The sequence below is a fragment of the Passer domesticus genome, unplaced genomic scaffold (assembly GCF_036417665.1).
Source record: "Passer domesticus isolate bPasDom1 unplaced genomic scaffold, bPasDom1.hap1 HAP1_SCAFFOLD_44, whole genome shotgun sequence".
Lineage (NCBI taxonomy): Eukaryota > Metazoa > Chordata > Aves > Passeriformes > Passeridae > Passer > Passer domesticus.
In genome coordinates, this window is record NW_026990160.1 from 831,802 (window position 1) to 854,038 (window position 22,237).

A 22,237-nucleotide genomic window follows, 5' to 3' on the forward strand; every position below is an offset into this window, starting at 1 on the left:
GAATATTGGCTTTTCTCAAATATTAAAATGGATTTTATATGTGTGGTGCTAAAGTAAATTTGTTCTAAAGACATAGTTTTTATTTCTGTTGTTCATTAAGCTTAGTGAAATGGCTGGTTGTGTTAAAATGCCTGCTTGGACGGGATAACATCCAATGAACACAGGATGAGGACACCTGTACAGATCTGCCAACTGTCAGCACTCAGCGTCTGAAGGCAGAGTGGAGCAAGGCCCAAAAACTGGAGGTGGTAAGTAGGACTGAAACCACAGCCAAGGAATCTGCATGCTCTAAAAAGGCGGATCCAAGGAGGAGCCATGCCAAACAGTTCTTGGAACATGTAAACTAGTTTGGGGGAAAGTTTGCTGTGCATGAGGGTGTATGAATATGCAACAGGCTGATGTAAGGGAAAAGGTATTTAAGGGGTGTCCCCGAAGGTAACAGGGTGCTCTTAGCTGAGTGGTGTAGTATGAGAGCAGAACATGCTCTTCTCAAAGAGTTTCCAATCCAAAGTTACACCAACTGATTTGTGCATTAACATGCTTAATCTCCCACAGAAAGCAACCTTACCATATCATGCACGTGAGGTCACACACCGACCTCCCAGGTATCATCACAGAAGGAAACAGGGAATTACATGCATTGGCCATGGCAATAGAGACTGCTAATGTCCCTGAGATCTTTGCCCACGCAAAGTTGTCACACACATTTTTCATCAAAATGTGCCTGCCCTTATCAGAATGTTCAAGCTTTCAAAAGATCAAGCAAAAGCTATTGTTGCCACATGTCTGAACTGCCAAAACTACCAGATACCAACTATGGGCACTGGAGTCAATCCCTGAGGCCTGAACAGCTGCCAGCTGTGCCAGACAGATGTGACCCACTTCCCACCTTTTGGGAGGTCAAAATACGTGCACATATCGGTCGATACGTTTTCAGGAGCAGTATTTGCACCAGCTCATCCAGGAGAGACCACACAGCACACCCTTAAACATTTCCTCCTTGCCTCCGCTACCCTGGGAGCACCAAAGGAGATCAAGACTGATAATGGACCTGCCTATACCTCTTGTAAGTTAAAAGAGTTCTTCAGTGAGTGGGGAACAGAACACAAGAAGGGCATACCTGCAAATCCCACAGGACAATCCATCGTAGAAAGGACACATCAAACCCTCAAAAGAGTCCTCAATCAGCAGCAAAGAGAAACAAAAATCAAATCTCCAGGTGAAAGACTTTGCAAGGCTCTCTACGTCATCAGCTTCCTAAATTGTACAACAGAGTCTGACCCCCCAATACTTCACCACTTTGCAAGTACCACCCAAGCAAAGCTCACTGAGAAACCACCTGTGCTGGGGAAGGACCCAGAAACACATCAAATTTCTGGGCCTTTCCAGTTGATTACCTGGGGAAGAGGGGATGCCTGTGTTCTACTCCCATCTGCTCCTGGATGGTACCCAGGAAAAAACATAAAACCCTATCTAGGCACTGCAAAAGCCACTACCAAAAACACTGACAAGAATTCCCCTGAGTCAAACACAAGACCTCCTCAAAACCAGACCAGTTCTGCCTGGAGACGAAGACGTTGCCAAATGTCCACATACAGAAGAAAAGACCATCCCATCATGGGACAGCAGACAAAACAGAAAGCTGAACAACATTCTGCTGTAACATGTTTACTGCCAGACACAGCCTGAACACAAAATTGTTCTCTGAGTTATATGTTATTACTCCTTTTTACCCTAAAAAACCCTATTATTCCCCTTTCTCAACTCCTACCAAAAACCCCTAACCTTATACACACTCCCCCATCCTTAGCTTATGGAAAACGCAAAAAAAAAAAAAAAAAAAAAGAAAAGAAAAAGAAAAAAGGGGAGGGGAAGGAACGGAGGAAAGGAACAAGGGAGAAAACCCTAACCCTCCCCTCCCACCATCAAGATAACAAATTTTGCTTATATTCCCTATCAGAAGCCCCATTCCTGTCCAGAGATGAAAAATGTCTCCATTGGTGCTGTCCTCACTGCTGCCTGGATGTTCCTCATGTGCCGTGTGCCATTGGCTGGATCAGCCCACAGCCTGGCCACAATGTCTGGGTAACCTCAGCAAGGACATTAAAACAGGATAACATGTGCTTATCCATGGGAAGCATGGATAACCCACTTCCCACATGTCTGGTAGGAATTCCCTTCACAGCCGATGCCTGGCCCGTCTATAACTCAGAGCTCCTCCTCACCACAGGTAAGAGACCCAACCTGGTGGGCACCTGGGACCAGTGGACAAAAGTGCTGCCCAATGCTCTCGAGGAACCCCAAGAATTTGACCTGTTGGGATCCTCCAAGGCAACATACTGTGTCAAATTTACTTTAGACATCCAAAAAATAATTGGCCAGAAATTGACCAGACCAAAACTAGATACTGGAAAGACACATCACCAATTAACAAAGCCTATAACCCTCCTGACTGGTGTAATTACACTGCTCGTGTGATCTCTGTATCCTCTCTCCACCCCAAAGTACTACCCAAGGGAACGATTCTCATCTGTGGTGACCGAGTATGGGCTGGGATCCCCTCATGGCTACAGGGAGGTCCCTGTACCCTTGGAAAACTTTCTACCCTCACGTCAAATATCACTTTGCTACATAACTGAAAAAAAGAAAGTGAATGAAAATGGCACAAAAGATCCTACACAGAATTTGATGAAAATTGCAATCCCAAATTATACGATTGGAACAAACCGAAAAGGATTGCTGTCTCCCTATTCCTACCATGGGTAGCTGCAGCTAAAGCCCTTGGTGAAGTGAATCACCTCGGGTGCTGGCTCAGTAAGCAAGCCAGCGCTACATCGGCTGCCCTGAGCGATCTTTGAAAGGAAGAAGAAACCACAAGACATGCACCACTGTTAGAGAGCATTTTGGGCAGACACTGTGGCCTATGTGCATAACCCTGCAGACAAAAAAACAATGGACATTCTGTGGATTTAGAAGCATGCTTGCCAACACTTTGGGTACATGCCTGATAGCAGAAGCATGCTGCCCTTTGACAGCCAGCATGAGAAAATTTGCCAGCTGAAGAAGATGTGAAAGAACATGGTCTGAAGATTCTAGCAGAGGATGAGAAGATGTTCTGCTGGTATTGCTGACAAGCTGAGCTACGTGACCAAGATATGTTTAAGAAATAGTCTTTGTTTTATGTATAAGTGCTTTGTTAACCAATCAGATACTTTCCCATGTCGCTTGAACCCTGGCACCATATAAATGTACCCTGAAACTAACAATAAAGAGAGCATTGATCATACTTCTATGAAGACACGATCTTTGACTCTGGAGGCCCCTCTTCCTTTTTCCTCCTACCCCTACTCTCTCTCCAGCAAGACATCACTCCAAAATCGAGCAGCAATTAACTTCCTGCTGCTTGCCCATGGACACAGCTGCCAAGACTTGGAAGGGATGTGCTGCTTCAATCTCTCTTCATGCTCAGAATCCAATCCAAGCAAACATCCAGACACTGAAGGAACTGGTGAAGGACTGAAAAGTAGAAAACAACCCAGACTGGGTCAATGACCTTTTCAGTCAATGGGGATTAACAGGATGGGTTGCATCTTTGGTTAAGGGAATGTTGTGGATTTTCCTTGTAATTTTCATTGTATTAGCTATGTTCTCATGCCTTTTCCATAGGTTTAAAAGAACTATAGGGAATGCCTTTTTCTAAATACAGAAAGTGGAGTTGTAGCAGGCCCAGGGCCTGCAATGCCTCCATGGCATTCAGCAGCCTAAGACAGGAAATGTCTGGTCATGATGACTGGACCTAAGAATCCCCTCTTCCACCCTCGGAGCCTTGCTTATCTCTCTGTAAGCCCACAGGTCACTTTTGCCTTGACCCTCACTATTGGATTGTTTCTAAAACTCCTGCACCCTATATAAAGCCCTACTTCTGCCCTGTTCTGCAGAAGAGCTGTCCCTGAGACCTTGTCAGAAGACATCAATAAAGACATCTCTGTGGAACCTCACACAGCCTTCTCCTCTCTCTCCCAGCATCTGCCAAAGGCACTCAGCAAGCCAAGAGCTGAAATCACAAATGAGCTGAGAATCACTAAAGAGCTGAGCTTGCTAAGACTGCCTGCAGCTCTGGAGCCTGCCTGAGGGGCCTGGACAGGTCGTGCTGAATTGGACTTCTCTGTCTTGGGCACCCACGGCAGCCGGGGCCGGGGAGACCCCGAAACGCCGGAGTGGCCTCAGGGACAAGGTGGGCATCGGGCACAGCTGGGACTCCATGGTCTCACACAGCTTTCCCAGCCTGAATGATTCCATGAGTCTGGGATTCTATGAAGGCATGAGTCAAAACAGAGTTGAACTCCAAATCTACCATACACAAATATTACAGAGGTCAAAATTCACATGAAAGGAATTTATGATTATTCTTTAAGACTGAAAGAATCATATATCAGCACTGCATAGAGGCAATACCATATAAAAGCAGAGCCTTGTTACCCTTGTAAAATGATGGCTCAGGCCTGCTGCTTGGGCTAAGTACAGCTAACAGCTAGCCTGACAAGCTCCTGTGAGAAAGGAATTTGCACCTGGGAGAAGAAAGACTTCTACCCACATCTTCTATGCAGGAGACAAGAATGGAAACATGATTAGAGAGGAAAGGTTTTGACTGACACCTACATGAGCAACTACTAACCAATGAACTGGGTTGCAGTAAGTTACTAAACAATTAAAATGAAACACAATGCCTTCAGAAAGGCATATAAATATGAGCTGTGAAGAATAAAGATGGGCTGTTGTGCATGAAGAAATAGGTGTCTTGCCCATCTCTACAATGACATGTAAAGACAGTATTGCATGAACTGCCCTTGGGTTTAACATCTTCAGTGAAAAGTTAAACTGGGCCTCTCTATTAAGAAAGGGTTATCGGTTCAAATGTCCTTGCCCTTGAAGAAAATTCAAAAGCCTTTACAGATTCATTACTGCTTATGTAAATACAAACACCTTCATGTTAATATGTGGAAATATATTCTGATTATCATTATTGACAGACCAATGAAAGAGAAAAAATAATCAGATTTTGTAGGCTGACTTCTTCCCTCTAATACCTGGCCTTTCTGGCTGAGATGCCAAACTCATGAGCACACTGCTTAATTCTTTTTCAGTTCAAGATGATGCAGAGTTGCGAGAAAAGCTGTGCCTCCAATGAGGCCTGGCCTTGTACACATCTAGTAAAAGTGGTATTTCTGAGTTTGAAGTTTCTCAAAAGACAGATCTTGGCCTTGGAAATGCAACTCTCAGTCAGTGACCTTGTTGGCAGAAGGTGCAATAAAATGCAGCTTGTGCCTCTTCTGTGTTTATGTTTTGTGTGCGGGTTGTAGGGTTTGTTGTGTGTTGCTGCTTTTCCCCTGCTCTTTTCCGGCAGTGTTTGGGGAGCAGAGGTGCAGCGGCCCCGGGAGGGCTGTGGCAGCCGAGCCGGGCCAGCCCCGGCGGGCTGGATTCATGGCCGCAGGGCCCTGCTGGGAGATGGAAAATGGGATGATTGGCCCTGGCAATTAAGGGATGAATATTGTGTGAATGTTGAGAGAAGCTTTATTGGTGTACAGTTATGTTATTGCAGTTTAGATGTCCTCTGTTCTCCCCATAGTTTCCCTGTGGGCAGCGCCTTCCCTCTGCCCTGTGGGCGGCACAGGCCCCGCTCTGGCCCAGAGCTGTGTTTGTGTGCCTTGAAAACGTGGTTCTCTAGGGTTTTTAAAAGTTTATTTTAGTTTCTGACTAAATTCTGATTGTTTTATGTAGTTTTACAGTTACTGGAGAGATTGAAAAGCGGTAAATGCAGCGCCTTATTACCTATCAAATTTTAACATGGTCCGATCTCTTTAACAAGAATGCTAACACATTTGCCATATAAAATCATGCCAGATACTGTCACTAAAAGCTGTTGGGTTGTTCAGCAATATGCTAAATTGCACATTATTATATTTATTTCCCAGTAACCCTGCACTTTGAAAAGTCTTACTGAATTTCTGTTTCCATGGAATTTGCAGTTACCATTGGTTTTACTCATAACTGATTTACTTCTAATTCTAATATGCTTGTTACAACTTTAATGCCTCCAGTACACCACCATGCTGTTATTTCACTTACAGCTTGTTCACCTTTAAGTTGTCTTTTTGGGTTAATAACCTTAGACTGAGTTACATCATGTCATATCTATAACTTTTAAGAATGTTCATTTGAATTCTGTTAAATTAAGGCCAAATATTGTAACGTTCAGTTACCTTCTTGAATAAGGTTAAGTTTCATTAAGTAAATTTTGGTATATTTTATAAATGTTAAGTTTCAGTTTTACGTAATTTCAGCAATGATCTATTCCAGCTTTTTATGGATCCAGTTATGTTCGGTAGTAATAGTAATTGAGTTCTCTTGAGAGTGCTTTTTGTTCTACTAAGGAGATAATGAAATTATGTTTATTAATTTGAAATCCTTTTAGGGCTGGGTTTTATTGAATTCATCTTGTTAAGCTCTATTGATGTCAAAAGGAATTTATATCAGGTTTGAGTGTTATTTAATCTGAGGTATCATAAATTTTATGAGTGAGCTGTTCAGTGTTTCCGTTGTTGCATTTTTTGTGTCATAAATATATTCATGTTTGTATTCCTGTTTTTATAGCCAGCTTTTCATATGTTTTACCATCTTTTGGTGTAATTATCTACAAGACACATGTCATTTCAGGATCCTTCTTTTGTTCTCTAGCTACTCATGTATCTCTTAGACCAGACTACCCCTCTGGCTGGGCTCTGCACTGGGGCTCCATGGTTTGACCCAGTGCTGCCTCATGATTTTCAAGTATTTTTCAGAGTTCCAGGAAATGATAGCTCAGCTTTGTCAGAAGTCTTCTCTAAACTGATGGTATTGTGACATCTACTCTAAGCAATCAGATGCAGTCCCAATTGTTATTACAGAACCACTCCAACAGTTTGCTGTGTTTAAAGCATCTCCATGCTGAGGAAATTCTGGAGGAGGCAGCTATTGGATGGTTCATCAGTCTTTCACCCCTAGACCTTTACTCCTCAGTGCTATTCTTAGGAGCCTTGTTTAAAATTACATTTAGGGAATTCTCTCCCACTTAGAGCTTGGGTGGTGGCCAGGCCTTAGCTCTGCCTGGACAGGAATTAGCCAACAGACCCAGATGTTTTCTGCATCAAAACTAGATTTGAGTTGCTTTGACTTTGCAATTTGACCCTCTGTACATGGCAGTTGAACTATTTTTAAAGGGAGCTTGGGAATTATTATCTGGAAATAATTATCCAAGTCCCCACTGAATCGAGGTTTGTCAGCTGTTTGCAGACTCTGGGATGATGGTACATTATTTCAGAGATTGCTGTTTATTTCATTCCACCTATGTTGTTAGTTTTCTCTGCTATTAGAAATATTCCTGATCGTTATATCCAAATTATTCCTAATTGCTCTAAGTTTCTTGTCCACTACATGTATTATTTCGCTACGATGTTTCTTTATACTCATAACAAAAGACATGCATCTCATTCTTATAACACAAAAAAGAAGAGGAATGAATGCCTTAAGAACATTCAAATAATGCAATATGTACATGAGAAATTTGGACGACTAATCATTTTGAATCATGCAATATTTACATTAGAAATTTGGAAAAAAGATCATCCCATCTAAATCCCAATGGAGTGTCCCACAGGGAAGCCTAACTGATTCATTAACTTCAGGAGAAGAGATGCCTGTGTTTTATCACCAACAGCTCAAAGCAGTCACCTGTTCATTCCATCAGATACTGATCAGCTCTGAAGAAATGAGGCCCAGTGGAAAGAGAAATAACCTCATCCCCTTGCAGCCTTTGTGGCCAGAACAGGAACAGGAGTAGGACTGCCAAGACACAGCTGTGCCTGGAAACTGACAGAGGCAATTGGCCAACAAAAGCCTCATGGCATCATCATGGGACAGTGCTCCTCCCAACCTTCTTCAGTCCTTCCCTGTTCCAGCTCCAGGAGGACATTCAGTGATGTCCAAGATCAACATTTCCAGCTAATGGACCTTCTCCTACTTCTCAGCTAATTGGAAACAATGGTCATTTCTTTCCATTTCCCTAAGAGATATTGGACATTATTCTTTTGTTTGCTCATGCTGCAAAACCCTGTGTCAATGACTTGACAGAATTGGGTAAGTTTTGTTGATTGTAATTGGTCTTTTATGTATCTTACCCCACATCTAACAGATAACCAGTGATAACCTTCATGAGATCATACCCTCCCAAGAGTGAGCTGTTTCAACATCACAACATAGGAGCCTTTTTTAAATGAACAAAAAGGGGGAGATGTCATAGACAGGTAGAATAATGATAAAAGAAAGGCCTTATGAAACCAGGCCTTGTTCTGCTATATTAACAGCTGGCCTGTCATCTCTTCTAAGTGCAGCTACGCAGTCACAAGTTCCCATGTGAAGTTATTTTGAGAATGAGACTTGGTGAACAATCTGATCTGAGGGTGAAAAACAAATGCACCTGCAAGAACAAGGGATTTGTCCCATGAGAATCAGTGAAGAGAATAGGTAACAATACAAACAATACAACAGAGAGATTTGATGCACAAGTAAAATATATTTTATTATCCAAGAGAATAACTGGCATAACTAATAATAAGAAATCTATTAACTAACTAAAGTTGCACATTAGGTTTGTCAAACTGTATAAAATAAGTTGTGTGAATAAAATAAAGAGTTCTTCTCCAGCTCAGCTGGGTTCTCTGGGATTTTGGTTCCTCCCTTCTTTCAGGCTTTGGCTTCCCCCTTCTTTGGGGCTTTGGGTTCCTTCTTCTTTGGGGCTTTGGTCTCTCTCTTCTCTGGCACTTTGGCTTCCCCCTTCTTTGGGGCTTTGGGTTCCTTCTTCTTTGGGGCTTTGGTCTCTCTCTTCTCTGGCACTTTGGCTTCCCCCTTCTTTGGGGCTTTGGGTTCCTTCTTTTTTGGTGCCTTGGTTTCCTTCTCTGGGATTTTGATTTCCTTCCTCTCAGGGCATTTGGTTTCCTTCTTTTCTGGAGCTTTGCTTCTCTTCTCTGGAGATTTGGTTTCCTTCTTTAGGATTTTCAATTCCTTCCTCTCTGGTGCTTTGCTTTCCTTCCTCTCTGGGATTTTGATTTCCCTCTTTTCTGGAGGTTTGTATTTCTTTTCTGGGAGTTTATTTTCAATCTTCTCTGGAGCTTTGGTTTCCTTCTTTGCTGGGAATTTGGATTCCCTCTTATCTGGAGGTTTGTATTTCTTTTCTGGGAGTTTGTTTTCAATCTTCTCTGGAGCTTTGGTTTCCTTCTTCTCTAATAATGCTTTGGTGTCCTTCTTCTCTGGGGCCTTGCTTTCCTTCCTCTCTGGGAATTTAGTTTCCTTCTTTTCTGGATGTTTGTTTTTCTTTTCTGGGAGTTTGGTTTCTATCTTGTCTGGGGCTTTGGTTTCCATCCGCTCTGGGATTTTGGTGTCCTTCTTCTCTGGGGCCTTGCTTTCCTTCTTCTCTGTGGGTTTGGTTTTCCCCTTCTCTGCTTTTGGAGGTTCCTTCCCCACAGACACACTCTTCTTTTTTTTCTTCTGCTTCTCTTTCTCCTTCTGCCTCTCTTCCTCCTCCAAGGCTTTTGTCTTCTCCTCAAGCTTTGGAGCCGGCCACTTCAGCTCCCTTCTGCAGACAAAACAGAAAACATGGCTGAGAGTCAGCACCAGAACCTTGGGCTCACTCGTCCTGGCTGGCCCTGCACTTCATTCCTTGACCCTGAGGCCAGGCAGCAGCGCCAGACCATTTCCGTGAATTCTCCTCAACCCACAGAGGTTGGGAACATCCCAAGGGAGGGCAGTGGTGGAAGGGCACCTCCAGGACCAGCCAAGCCTGAGCCTTGCCATCAGAAGGGCTTGACTGTGCAAGCTCCCTCTCCAGGCACAGCCAGACACCTCCAGCCCCCTGCCAAAGGCTGATCCACCAGCTCTCTGCGCTGTGCCTGAGAACGCCCTTTGTCTCTTGACTTCCCAGTTTCAAGCAGAGCACAGACTGCCAACGTCTGCTGATCTCTCCTGCAATTCTTACTCAGCTCATTCAGCTCCCTTCTCCCTGGGCAGAGCTGAAGCAGGATTTCAATGAGTTCGGATTTCACCTGAGGCTTAGAAGCAATTCACATTGATCAGGATGTCAATTAGACAGGTTAATGTCTAATTAACCATAGGTTAATGATGATTAGATGCTTCAGCCAGAGCTGATTGTTGTATTGTTTACCATGATGAGCTTCTCTATAGAAGGAAGTGGAGTAAGTGAACTGTTAGAAGAACATCTTGAAACCAGCAGAACAATGGCTAGCACCTGGGCTTTATGTCAATCAGTCACTAAGCAGGGGACCTTGGATGGTGCCAGAGGGTCACAGAGACCTGATGAAGACATTCCTGACTTCATCTCTTGAGACCACTGACCCAACTGGAGACCACCGACCCAATTCCAGAGAAGAATTGCACAGGTGTGAAGGACTAATGACCTCATTTTAATACAGAGCGGGGAGGGAAGGTGCTGGGGTTGTGCACATGTATTGTGTGTAAGATCTTGGGAAATAAAGAGAGGGCAAAGAACCTTGTACAGCGCAGTCACGCCTTGTAGGGACGACTCTGGTGCCACCCACCCGGGTTAATAAACATACCACTTTCTAACTTTAATGGGTTAGAGAGTCTCTGTCCGTGAGCCTCGGTTTTAACAACTCATAGCCTGATCCTAAATGAGAATAATCCCATCAGTCAGAAAGCAAAGGCTGCAGGAACTGCTGTCCTGCAAGACAGGCTCTTGTCAGCCAGATTTCCTGCTGGAAGCCAGCTGTGACCAAGCCAGCTGCTGCTGTCTGCCATGGAAACCATCTGAAGCAGCCTCGTCCCTCTCCTCCCCATGAAACCAACTTCAGCCTGGCCTGAAGGAAGTCTTGATGCACAGGCTTGCTTTAAGCAGCCTCCACTCCCAGCTCACACTTTGCCTGTGTGTCCTGAGCTGGGCTGCCTTGCTGGAGCAGAGCTTCTCCTGTGCTTGCCCACTGCTGCAGCTGAAGGGGAGCCCCAAGGACAGGAGCTTTTATGGCTGCTGCCCCACCATCAGGAGAACCCTGGCAGATCAGCACTGCAAGGACATCATCTGTGGCAGCACCAGCACCCAAACCAAGGTTTGGTCTGTGCCCCACGCCTGCCCACACCACAATCCCACTGTTTTGGTGAAGAAGGGAGATGATGAAGAAGATGCAACTCAACACCATGGAGCTAAAGACACCTCTAGAGGCAGTGCCAAGGCAGGGCCAGAGCCCAGCTCCCTGAAGGCAGCATCTGAGCCAGGAGGGCTCACCACTAAACTAGAGAAGAAGATGCTCTGTCCCAACAGAAGAAGGTGCTTCCTCTCTTGGGAGCCAGGGAGCTAAGAGTGGCCATCCCTGTGCTGCTTCTGGCCTTTGCTATGCAGCACCTCTGAGCTCAGAGTCCTTGGAGCAGGGAAGCCCTGCAGGGACAGTAAGCCATGGAGAGCAGGAACCCATGGAAGGCTTACTCACCTCTCCCTGAGAGGTGCCCCAGAGCCACAGTTGATCTCCTGGGGGCTCGGGGAGCAGCTGACACGTGAGGCCTCCCCGGGCACCAGCACCTCGGAGCTGGGGCCTTCCTCCACGTGGCACAGCGCCGTGGCACTGGAGATGCTGTTGAGGTGGCCAGAGAAGGGCAAGGAGACCTGCTGGCTCTCTCCTGGCTGCAGCACACCTGACACTGGCAGGATACTGGAAGCCTGCATGGAAGACAGGAGAGATGGAGGTGTTGAGCATGGAAATGGATGCAGAAGAGCAGCTTGGAGCAAAGTGCAGCTGCAGCCAGAGGGGCCTATTCCCCAAACACTGCCAGAATCACCCTGATCTCATCCTGCATCCATGCCACTGACCAGTGCAGGGACCATGGGGAAAATCTCCTCCCATCCTCACGGGTCAATGCATTCATGAGTACCTTACATGAAAGTGAACTGGGATGTCTCCTGGCACTAGAAATTCTCTCTGATGCACAACTTGCCTTGAAAAAGTTTCAAAACTTACTGCTTTTAGAAAAGGAGGAGACTCAGAGTGAGAGCTCTTGGAGCTGAGCAAAGGACTCCCAGCCCAGCTCATCTGACTCCTGAGGCTCTTCCCTTCTCTCTCTGATTTAAATGCTGCTCCCTCAAGGTGCTGCAGCAAAAGCTCCTGCAAAACCTTCCTCTGGACCACCTGAGGAGTTGCAGGGGGAGCAGTGCCCTCCATAGGTGCTGCACAGCGTCCTTGGGCAGCCCCACAACGTGTCCTGCACGGCCTCTCCAACACCCAGCTGCTCCAGCAGCACTTTGTGCTGGGCCTGCAGGGATGGGAGGCCCCTCTGTGGCCAATGCTCAGGGCCACCAGTGGCACTGGCAGCTCCAGCCCTGCTTGCCACACTGACAGTGTGCAAGGGAGACAGATTCCCTCTTCCCTTCTCCGCTCCCAGGGCAGTGTGCGGTGCGTCCATGCAGCACCTGAATCCCTCCAGGCCTGCTGGGAGGTGAGGGCTTGCAGGAGCTTGTGGTGGCACCTGAAAAACAAGCCATTCCCTACGCCTGCAGGAAGAGACAGCCACTTTGCCAAGTCCCAGTTTGTAAGACAGCTTCAGGGCCAGCAGTGCAAGAGCAGCTCTCGGGTGACAGCAGAGAGCTGCAAACAGGGAGTCTGGCTGGGCTGGGAAGAGGGCACATGGAGATCAGGACTCATCCCAGCTTGCTCTGCCAAGGAAGCTGCAGCTCTTCCCATCATGATGCAGATGAAGGCCTCATCTTGCATTGGGAAGGCAACAAGGCAAAAAATGCCACACTCAGCACAGGCCTGTAGGATCTGAGTGAGCTTCTCCAAGGAAAACTCTCCTATTTCTCCCTCCCACTGCCCCATGTCCAGCCACTGGCCCTGCTGCCCAGCCACTGTCAGGGCACAGGACAGCAGGGCAGCAAAAAGGGAGCTCAGCAGGAGCATGACTTGCTGGTGGCAGGCTGGGGAGGCAGCACAAGCAGTAGGTGTACAAGAAAATCTACCTCTGCTCCTGAAGACTGGGTCAAATCCTGCTCTTCAGTCAGGGCTGTGGCTGCCTCCTGCTTTCCAGCCTTGAAGTGCCTCCATCGAGACGCTGGGCAATGCAAACATGTTCTCATCTCCTTTGGTGGATGGGGAGTGAATTGAGGTGGGTGAAGCTCATCTCTGGAAAAGAAGATAACTGTGAACAGGGACCTGCAGTGGGAGGGAGGGACACCTGCACCAGCAGCTCCTGCTCAGGATGCAGCCCCTGGCTGGCTGCTGGCACCTTGAACTGAGAAATGCTTTGATCCAGCCCTTCCCAATCCAGGCTGGAGCAGGTCTGCTCTAAAGGCAGCCCAGGGATGACACTGAGCTGCTGCAGCAGCTGCAACTGCTTGCACTGAGGAACTGCAGAGGACAGGGATGAACACCCTGTGGGCATGCAAAAAGCACAGTGGGAGAGGAAAAGACAGAGAAGGCAAGCAAAAAGGGCAGATTTGAGACATCCAGGGGCAGACCCAGGCAGTGACAGCCAGCACAGCCCCCCCAGGGCCCAACAGCAGAAACTCTGCAGCTCCACCAGGTATTTATCAGGAATGTTTCCCTGACACTGCTGGGGGCTTGGCTGACATTTTCCAACACTCCCAGGGGACTCAGGTGGCATTCCCCATGCATCCAGACATACATACATAGGCTGTAGTGCTGGGATCCTGCCAGACTCCATCAGCCTTGGGCTTGGAGAGGTTTCTGCCAGCCGTCCAGAGCTCCATAACTGTTTTCTCTGTCCCAGGAAGCAGGCAAGAAACATTTTTAAAAAAACCCAAAGCAAACCACAACAGGGAAACCTAAAAATCCTTCAACAGCTCAACCCTGCTCTAGTTATTTCTTTAGGGACAGCTACCACTCTCCAGCTGAAATGCTGGGCTTTTGGAGAAAAAAGAAAAAGCAAATTACATGTTCACTTCCAAATTTAAAAGGATCAAGGTAAGAGAACCTTTCAAACCACAAAGGATTGCCCCAAAGGTAAAAGCTTTGCAAGAAATCTCTAGTTCAGACCAGGCTGACAGTTAAACAACTGGTTCCTCTGGTGGGGAGAAGCCCTCCTCTTTAAGGTAAGCAGTCTGAGAGTTGAAAGCAACTGTTCTGTCAAACCTCAGGCTCCCTGGCACAGCCTGCCTTGCCTGTCCTTCCTCTTCACTGATTTACATGCAGTGCCACAATGGCCCAGGTTCAGATGTTTGGTGCCATTCAGGGAATTTGGCATTGTCATTTCCTTATGTTTTAATGTAAGTTTCAATCCTTGCAACCACTCTTCAAATGCCAGCTTTCCTTTCCTTGACAGAAAGCTCAAGGTTCCCAGAAGTCTTCTGACATCCCCTTTTGTGCTCAGAGAGATGCCATTTCCAAACAGATGTTTCCAAAGTTAACAGCATTTTCAAGAGTAATGCACTAAAGTGGCCCTGGATTCCAGCTCAGACCAACGACATTCTGTGCCAGACACTGAGATTACCACCCGTGAGGCACGAGCTGTTTGTGCCACCCATCCCTCCTGGCCTTCTCCACAGCAGCCTGTGCCTGTTTTCCCCGGCAGAATCCCTGTGCCCTTTGCAGCCTGCCAGGAGCAGCTGCACAGAGGCACACATCTCCCCTGCACTCACCAGTGGGTTTCTCTCATCCCCGAACACGCCGATGAGAACATTGGTGCGATGCGTGCCCAGCGCCTGCACTTCCACCAGCACTGGGATCTCTGCAGTGCTGTGAGGCTGGACAATCCCACAGGGCTTGGGGCTGGAGTAGAGCACAGCAGCGTCCTCCTTGCGTTTCTGCAAGAGACACAATGAAATGCAGCTTCAGAGGCACCTCTGAAGAAACTTTACACTCCCTAACATCCACCGCAACAGCAACTGACACACGTGTTTAAAAATGCCCAGGACAAAGGTAAAAGGCACAAACAAGATGCAAGAATTGTAGGCTTAGCATTCCCAGGGCATCCTGCAAGGAGGCTGCCAGCACAGGCACTGGTGTCTGTGGATGCAGCAGCTTTCACAACCCTCTAAGATCTCCCACAAGAAAACACCCTGAAGACTAGAACATCAACTGTTCCCTCAGCAGGTTAAACTGCATCCTCAAGTTTACATTCGGGTAGGATCCTGTTCTCAGCAGATCTTTAAGACTGAATAGAAACCAGCAAGGTCATGTCCAAATCCTTTTTTCCCCTAATAAGCTCCTCAATAATATTTGAGAGGGGGAGGTGGATGGGATGCCAAACCTGTTCAATGAGCCCGTAGCAGCCAGGCAGGTGGCTGGGATTCCTAATCAGGAACTTCTTCTCATATGGCACCTTCAGGAGGCACTCATCATATTGCAGCACATGGGGGGACACTTGCAGCTTTGGAACGAGACATCTGGCCAAAGAGATGAGCCCAGGGGAATTAGAGATACTGAGAGAATGGAGAACATTTACCCCCAAAGATTGTGAAATGGAGCATAACACATTGGTCACTGTCAAATGGACATTGAACAGCCCTGCAGTGATCAATTGCCTTCTACGTCTTCCCACTCCAACAGGTCTTGTCAAGGAGGGGCAAACCCTGAGAGGCAGCACCCAGAGGCTGCCAAGTGCCCCAGGCAGAGCACTTTGTCCCACAGCTGCCTCAGCCCCTCCTTTCCCCAGGAAGGCTTGCAAGGACTCCTGTAACACTCACAGTGATTCACGAGCTCAGGGGGAGCCATCCCAACAAGGAACAGAGCTCACTAATGCTCAAGGAACACACAACTCCAGTGCCCAGGAAAAATGACTCCCTTCTCTGCCATGGTGCTGTTGCCCTGCCTGGGAACTCAGCTGCTAGCCCCAGCCTTGGAGGGCACGAGACACCAGCTGCCCTCCAGAGTGGCTGATCAGCCCCTCCCAGGCCCTACAGCTCCCTGGCTCCTTCCCTCCACAGCTCCAGGCACTGACTGTCCCCAGCCCCACCTGCTTGACAAAATGCCAGCCCAGGCACTGCCTGGATGGCTCTGCCTGGGAGAGGGAACAGCCCCAGGGAACTGCATCCCTCCTGGCATTCCACTGACACCCACAGCAGCACAGCAGGATGGAATTCTGCTGCAGCAACAACCACTTTTGCTCTCAGCTCTGAGAACATTCAAGCTCAGAGTGGGAAGCAGAGGGAAGGAGAAAATCTAGAGCTGAGCTGCCACATCAAGGGCTGCTTTCCCCTCCTGAGACCTTGCCCTCAGCACTCTTGCTGGCAGCCACTTCCCCCCTGCCACGTGCCCTCATGAACAGAACCAGAGCCTGGCTCTCAGCAGGCTGCTTGCTGTGTCCCAAACCAATGCACGGTGCTCGCACCCAGCACAACTCCACCTCTTGCAGCAAGAAGGAGAGGAGGCCCTGGGGAAATTTGTTCCACCTCAAGCACCAAAAGCCAGGCCAAGAAATGATCTCATTCCTGGTGCCTTCAGAAAAGGGCCCAGGACCCTGCTGGGCTGGGAGCAGGGCTGCTTTTCACCACAGGCTGCTGTCCAAGCTCTGCTCTTCTCATGCCCAGCTGGCACAACATGAGCTCGTGAACCAGCACTTCTCCTTGGCAGCTGCAGCCAGCAAAGCCTGGGCAAGGCAGGGGCTGGGGGAGGCCAGGCAAGGGCTGGTACCTGGCTGTGATGACCAATGATGCCACTCCCTTGCCAAAACCCTCCAGATCCACCAGCATTTTCCTGTAGAACTCCATCACCGAGTTGGAACACAGGGTCACCTGGTGGAAGAGAAGAACAGGAAATTCTTCCTTACAAAAGCTCATTATCCACATGTGATATCCTCCAGTCCTTGAGGGAAGATTTTGTCTTAATTCTGCTGCTGCTCCATGTGTAGAGCACAGTCTCAAAGGAACAAAAGCCTTCTGGCAATAGCAGATGTGTTAAACACACCTTGCTATCAGGGCATAGCTCAGCTACATTAAAACATTAGACTAAAGCTCTATGAACCACTGTATTCAAATTAAGGCCCCAATTTCTCATCTGACTACAATGACATAAATGCAGAAGAAATCTGACTTGAACACAATGAGTTCAGCTTTACAGCAGGAAGCTGAGGGCAAAGTGTGGCCCAGCAGGTGCTGGGCAGTTCATGGCTGCAGAGTTTTTTGTCTCCACTGGAGATTCCTGCAGTGAACACAAATCCTTCTGCTCCCCAGGAGAGGGAAATGAGACCAAGAAGAAAAGCTAACTGCTTTCTACAATGACATCTCTCTAACAGCCACCTTCTGCCCTCATCTTTGCTCTGCCCACTTGCAATCAAATAAATGGCTCTCAAGAACACAAGAGTGACTTCTGGCCTTGACCATACGGTATGTGACCTCAGCATATGATTTTGGAAAGAAAACAGTGCTCCTTGAGGAACACCCCGAGTAAGGCAGCTGGCAGAGGCCTCAGAGCAGTGCAGATCTCTCACTCACACCATGCTCAAAGCTGCAGCAGAGCTAAAGCCCTCCCACACTGCAGTGCAGCTGCAGCCCTGGTGCTGAAGCGTCTCTGGCTGGACTCTGCCCGTACCTGGATGTCCTGGTGTCCCTGGGGCAGGATGGTCCCTTGGCTGGGAGTGATTGTAAACTCCCGGGGCTCCACATAGAAGTGAATGCCCTTCCTCCAGGCTGGGTCACTGTGGCAGCGGATCTGATCGACGCTGTCCACGGCCGGCTGCGTGCCATCGAACGACATGCGGAGCTGGAACGTCACGGGCACCGGGGAGCTGTTAGTGAGCCGGCAGCGCTGGGTGTAGGGAAAGCCTAGGAAAGGACACCAACATCCATTGAGGCTCCCATCGTGGCATGACTCCTGCTGGGAATGGCCTGGCACGATGAAAGTGGCACTGGAGTTCAGCTCTGGATTATCTGAACTACAGCTCAGCCAGAAGCTGCATGAGGAATGAATCGTCACTCAGTTCCCTTTGACACACATTGCAGACTGCAGCCTTGAAAATGCCCACTCCTAGCCCTGCTGAACACTGCAAGCTTCTCTCTTGGCGATGGGGAGGAGCTGTCTCACCTGCCCCAAACCAGCACCAGTGATCTCCCAGTGATGAGTGTGCACCCAGACCGAGCATTTCCTCTGAGAATTCAAGCTGTCAAATTCCCTGTTCAGCCTGCCAACACTCCCACCCTTTTCAAGATAGATAAACAGTGAGTCAGCATTGAGAAGAAGCTACAGCAAAAGAAAGTGAGGATGGAATCAGGAACTAGAACGTGAGGCAAAGAAGCCCAATGCAGCTTCTCTCTGCAGGATCCTTAAGGCATCTCTTGGTTTGGGCCAAGCAGACTGAGCACGAGACAGCTCAGAGCCCACTCAACTGGGGGCACACCAAGCCTTGCTTGGAGATTGGCAATGAGGAACCAGGTCCCACCTCACCCAACAAACGGGGACATCACACCCATGCTGCTCACTGGGATTGCTGCCTGCAAGGCTTTACCCCACTGGAGCTCTGGGATTTGCTTTCCATGCTGGAAAGCCAGAGATGCAGCCACTCATGGTGGGGATGTCCTGCAGAGCCCAGAGAGCAGCCACAAGCTGCTCTGCAGTGGACATCTGGCTGGGCTGGCCAGCTCTGTGGGGAGGAGACTTCTCCCCGGGCCTGCTCACCAAGAGGCACTGGAACACAGATGGGGAGAAAAAACAACTGCAGCTGCAGCCCAGAGCTTCTCTGTGCCCATCCCAGTGAGCACTGCCAGCTCCAGCAGTGACTCCAGCAGGGAGGCAAGAGAGGCACAACAAGGACAAACACAGATGGCAAAACCTGCAATGAGACTGAGCTCACCGCACGCAGACAACAGTCAACAGTTCCAAAGAAGCAAAGATACAACAGCTGCCTTCAGCTGAAGAGACCTTAGGAATGAAAGCAGATCCAGCAGGATCAATCTCCTGGTTCAGAACCATAGTTCCATTGGTTGCCTTTCTTGTTTCATTTCTTCAAAAAGGCAACTTGACAAGTGCCTCCATGGTGATGCAGGGTGGGGAAGAAGCAGCTCAGGAAAGGCAAGTAGTTTCCTTAAAAAGTTCATGACCTTCCTTGTTCTGGGTTCAGGCTTGGTAGTGAATGCTCCCCTTGGTCTGGGAAGGGGTATAGGGGTTTTGGGGGATTTGGCCCTGGGGGTGGGCTTTTCCCTTGGGGGTTTTTGGCAGCTGTGGCGTGATGCCGTGGGCGCTGTGCAGTGGGAGCTGAGGCTGGGCAGGGAGCGGAGCTTCCCTTCCTCCCGCTCGGGGCTGGGAGCTCGGCCGCGTGCTGCTGCGGGAGGTTGTGTGCTTGGCCCCGGCACTGCCCTGGCTGCAGCTCAGCCTGGCACCCACCCTGCCTGCCTTCCCCGCTGCTGCCTGCTGCTCTGAGCCACTGCCCACATCCCCCTGCCCTCTGTCCCTCTGCAAAAGGAGCATTTCCCTCCTTCCCTCCTTCCCTGCCGCTGCTGGCTGGCAGGGGATCACTGCCCTGCCAGAGCCCACAGCTCCTCCTGCTGGGATCCTCACTGCACCAAAGGGCAAAAACGGGACTTGGGAGCTGGCAAACGTCTGCTCTTGTTCTCTGGGCTCTCCTGATATAGTCTAGGAAAGAACTGTTATTCCTTTCCCCATCGTTTGAGCCCTGTAATTTCAAAGCTGTAATAATTTGGAGGGAGGGGCTCATCTTTCCATTCCAGGAAGATCCCCACCTTCCTTGGCAGACATCTGTCTTTTCAAGCAGGACAGAGACACCAGAAAATCCTGACTTTCTCTGCCTTGCTTCTGTTTGATCTGACAATGGCCAAATGCTCCCTGCGGCACCAGCAGCCCTGCAGTTCCCACCCTGAAGAGGCTGCTGGGGCAGAGCAGGAGGGAGGGATGCTTTTCCCTTGGAAGGCACAGATCCCTCCCGCTGTGTCCCAGCCCAGGCAGCACTCACCAAAGGAGATGTCCCCGAAGTCGAGCTCAGGGAGGTCGAAGTGCAAACTGGGTCCAGTGACGCTGCCCCTGCATGGCGAGGACAGAGCAGGAAATGCCTTGGTTCAAGGAATTGCAAAGCTCCGGCTGTCGTGGCTCAGGGGCACAAACCTGGTGTCAGGGCACCGTGCCTTTCAAACCAGCACACACCATGTGCTCAGCACAGTGCCCCGGGGCACAGGAGGCAGCTAAAGCCAAGTGGCCAGCAGCCAGCAGCCACTGATGGGCTCTGGGCACAGGGCAGGCAGGAAAAGCCCCCGGGATGCTGCTGGTCCCATGAAGGACCCTGAACACACAGCCAGACATGGCTCCGGGCCTCAGTTTCCCCATCTGCAATGGGATGGGCATCAAGGTGTCCCCACAAACTTCCGTGACCAGCCCTTCCAGACACAGGTTCCCTGCTTTGCTACTTCTTAGCTGGAACTGCTGTTCCCATGGAGGAGCTTTCTCAGCAGGGTTTGACCCACACCATCATTACAGACACAGTTGTGAGCCATGAACCCAGGGCAGCCCCAAACATCCTCTGAAAAGAGCAGCAACACTTCTACACAGGGCACAGATGAATCCTAGAGGAAAGGAGCAGCTTGTCAGCAGTGCAGCAGCTGGCACAGCCAAGAGCAACAGCTTCAACAACCAAACAAGGGGGTCCTGAATCTAGCACAGCACCTCACCTGTCCTTGAACTCAGCAGACACACTGCAAAAGTCACCAACGCCCACTGAAAGCAGCACTTGGAGCTGCACAACACAGTTGATTTCATGGCTGATGCCAATCCATGCCCACCCTGCCTTGTGGTTAAAAATCCAGGCCCAGTGACCTGTGCCTTCTGTTGGATTCACAGCACTGCCCCTGGCTCTGCTCCACACATCTCAACAAGAGACACCTGCCCTTGCTCAAGGAGAAAGCTGCTGATGCACAAACATCCCATCACCAGTTTGGGGGAGGGACAGAGGAGAATCACTTATTGGATGGTGGAAGGTTCCCTCTTGATCTCCAAAATAAAAAAGCAGCACTTTTCCTCCAAGAACAAAGCCATCATCATTCTTTCTCCACTAGGGGCAGACCTACTCACCACTTTTCCCTTGCTAAGTAATAACTTCCTTGTTCTTTTTCATGCATCTACCTTATCTTACTGCCATAATCCAGTGTAGATTGCTTTCATTTCTTCACTGCCTTGACCCAGTGCCTCCCAAGAGCAGCAGCCTAGCTCCAAAGCTGCAGAGCAGCCAGCATCAGCTCTCCTGCTCCCACTGCATTATCCTAGCAGCCCATGGCTCAGGCTGGCAGGGACAGGACCTCGTGCTGCTGTGGTGCTGAGCACTGAGCTCTGCCTCCCCTATCATCACCCCTTGTCCCTTGTGCTGGGCCAGGATGATCTCTTGCCATGGCACCAGCCCAGGGGATGGTGCCCAAGTCCTTGGCACAGTTCCTGCTGCACAGTTCCCTGACTCCCACATCAGCCCTTGCCTGGCTGTGCACAGGAGGCACCAGAGCCCTCTGGGCACAGCAGCAGGGAGCACAGCTTGCCCCCCACAGCATGGCCATGAGAGGGGAGGTGAGGCTGCTGCTGCCCATCTGGCATGGATTATTGACAGAAGTTTTTACAAGCACTGCTGCTGCTGCAGAATGCCCCAGGCTGGCCCATCTCCAAAGCCCTGGGGGCCTTGCTGGCTGTTCAGCTGGGACATCCCAGAGCAGCTGCTGCCCAAAGCTGATCCATCCCACCGCCTGCCATGGCCCAGGGCAGAGGGAGATCCCTGCAGGGAGGAGTCATTCCAGCTCCAGGTACCACACAGGGCAGGAGGCATCCTCCCACTAAGGCAATGCCAGCATCAGAGCAGAGATGAAGACCTCAGCAAACACCTTTTCTCTCTGCTCCACCCCAACAGGGGGTAGGTGGGGCATGTCCCAGAGACAGCTGCAGATGTGCCCACCAAGCTCCCAGGGTCCTTACCTGATGGTCAGGATGGCAGGCGTAGGAGATCCAGCCACACTGAACCGCAATTCTTCCTCAAACCTCCCCAACACGGTGGCACTGAAGGAGATCTGGAGAGTCTGGCTCCCACCTGCTGCAATGATGCCCTCCTGGGGTGCCAACTTGAAGCCCAAGCCCACCTTTGTGGCTGCAGGGATGTATCTGAAGGGAGCATCAAGAGCTCCTTGGTTGATCAGGTTCACCTGCAGCAGCAAGAAAGCAAAGTGGAAATCCGTGTGGAATCTTCCCTTCTT

The 22,237-nt window shown here is 49.3% G+C and overlaps 1 protein-coding gene across 1 annotated transcript; it reads right to left on the minus strand.

Annotated features, from left to right (window-relative positions):
• Positions 1–8,588: 8,588 nt before the first annotated feature.
• Positions 8,589–17,764, minus strand: LOC135292758 (hydrocephalus-inducing protein-like). The gene is made up of 8 exons (XM_064406846.1): positions 17,598–17,764; positions 16,701–16,801; positions 15,319–15,454; positions 14,708–14,872; positions 13,739–13,830; positions 13,070–13,232; positions 11,550–11,776; positions 8,589–9,667 (listed from the first exon to the last, which is right to left on the minus strand). The coding sequence occupies exons 1-8, from the start codon at positions 17,760–17,762 to the stop codon at positions 8,779–8,781; spliced, it is 1,938 nt and encodes a 645-aa protein (XP_064262916.1). The 5' UTR covers positions 17,763–17,764; the 3' UTR covers positions 8,589–8,778.
• Positions 17,765–22,237: the final 4,473 nt, after the last annotated feature.

Bases quoted from the DNA above. Each gene is read 5' to 3' on its own strand.
- LOC135292758 (XM_064406846.1), bottom strand. From the start codon at position 17,762: ATGTCGTTCGATGGCACGCAGCCGGCCGTGGACAGCGTCGATCAGATC. The intron at 13,233-13,738 runs GTATGTATGTCT...CTTCTTTTCCAG, and splicing joins ATCCCAGCACTACAGCCTAT to AGATGAGCTTCACCCACCTC. The intron at 11,777-13,069 runs GTAGATTTTCTT...TCTTCCATGCAG, and splicing joins CCCAGTCTTCAGGAGCAGAG to GCTTCCAGTATCCTGCCAGT.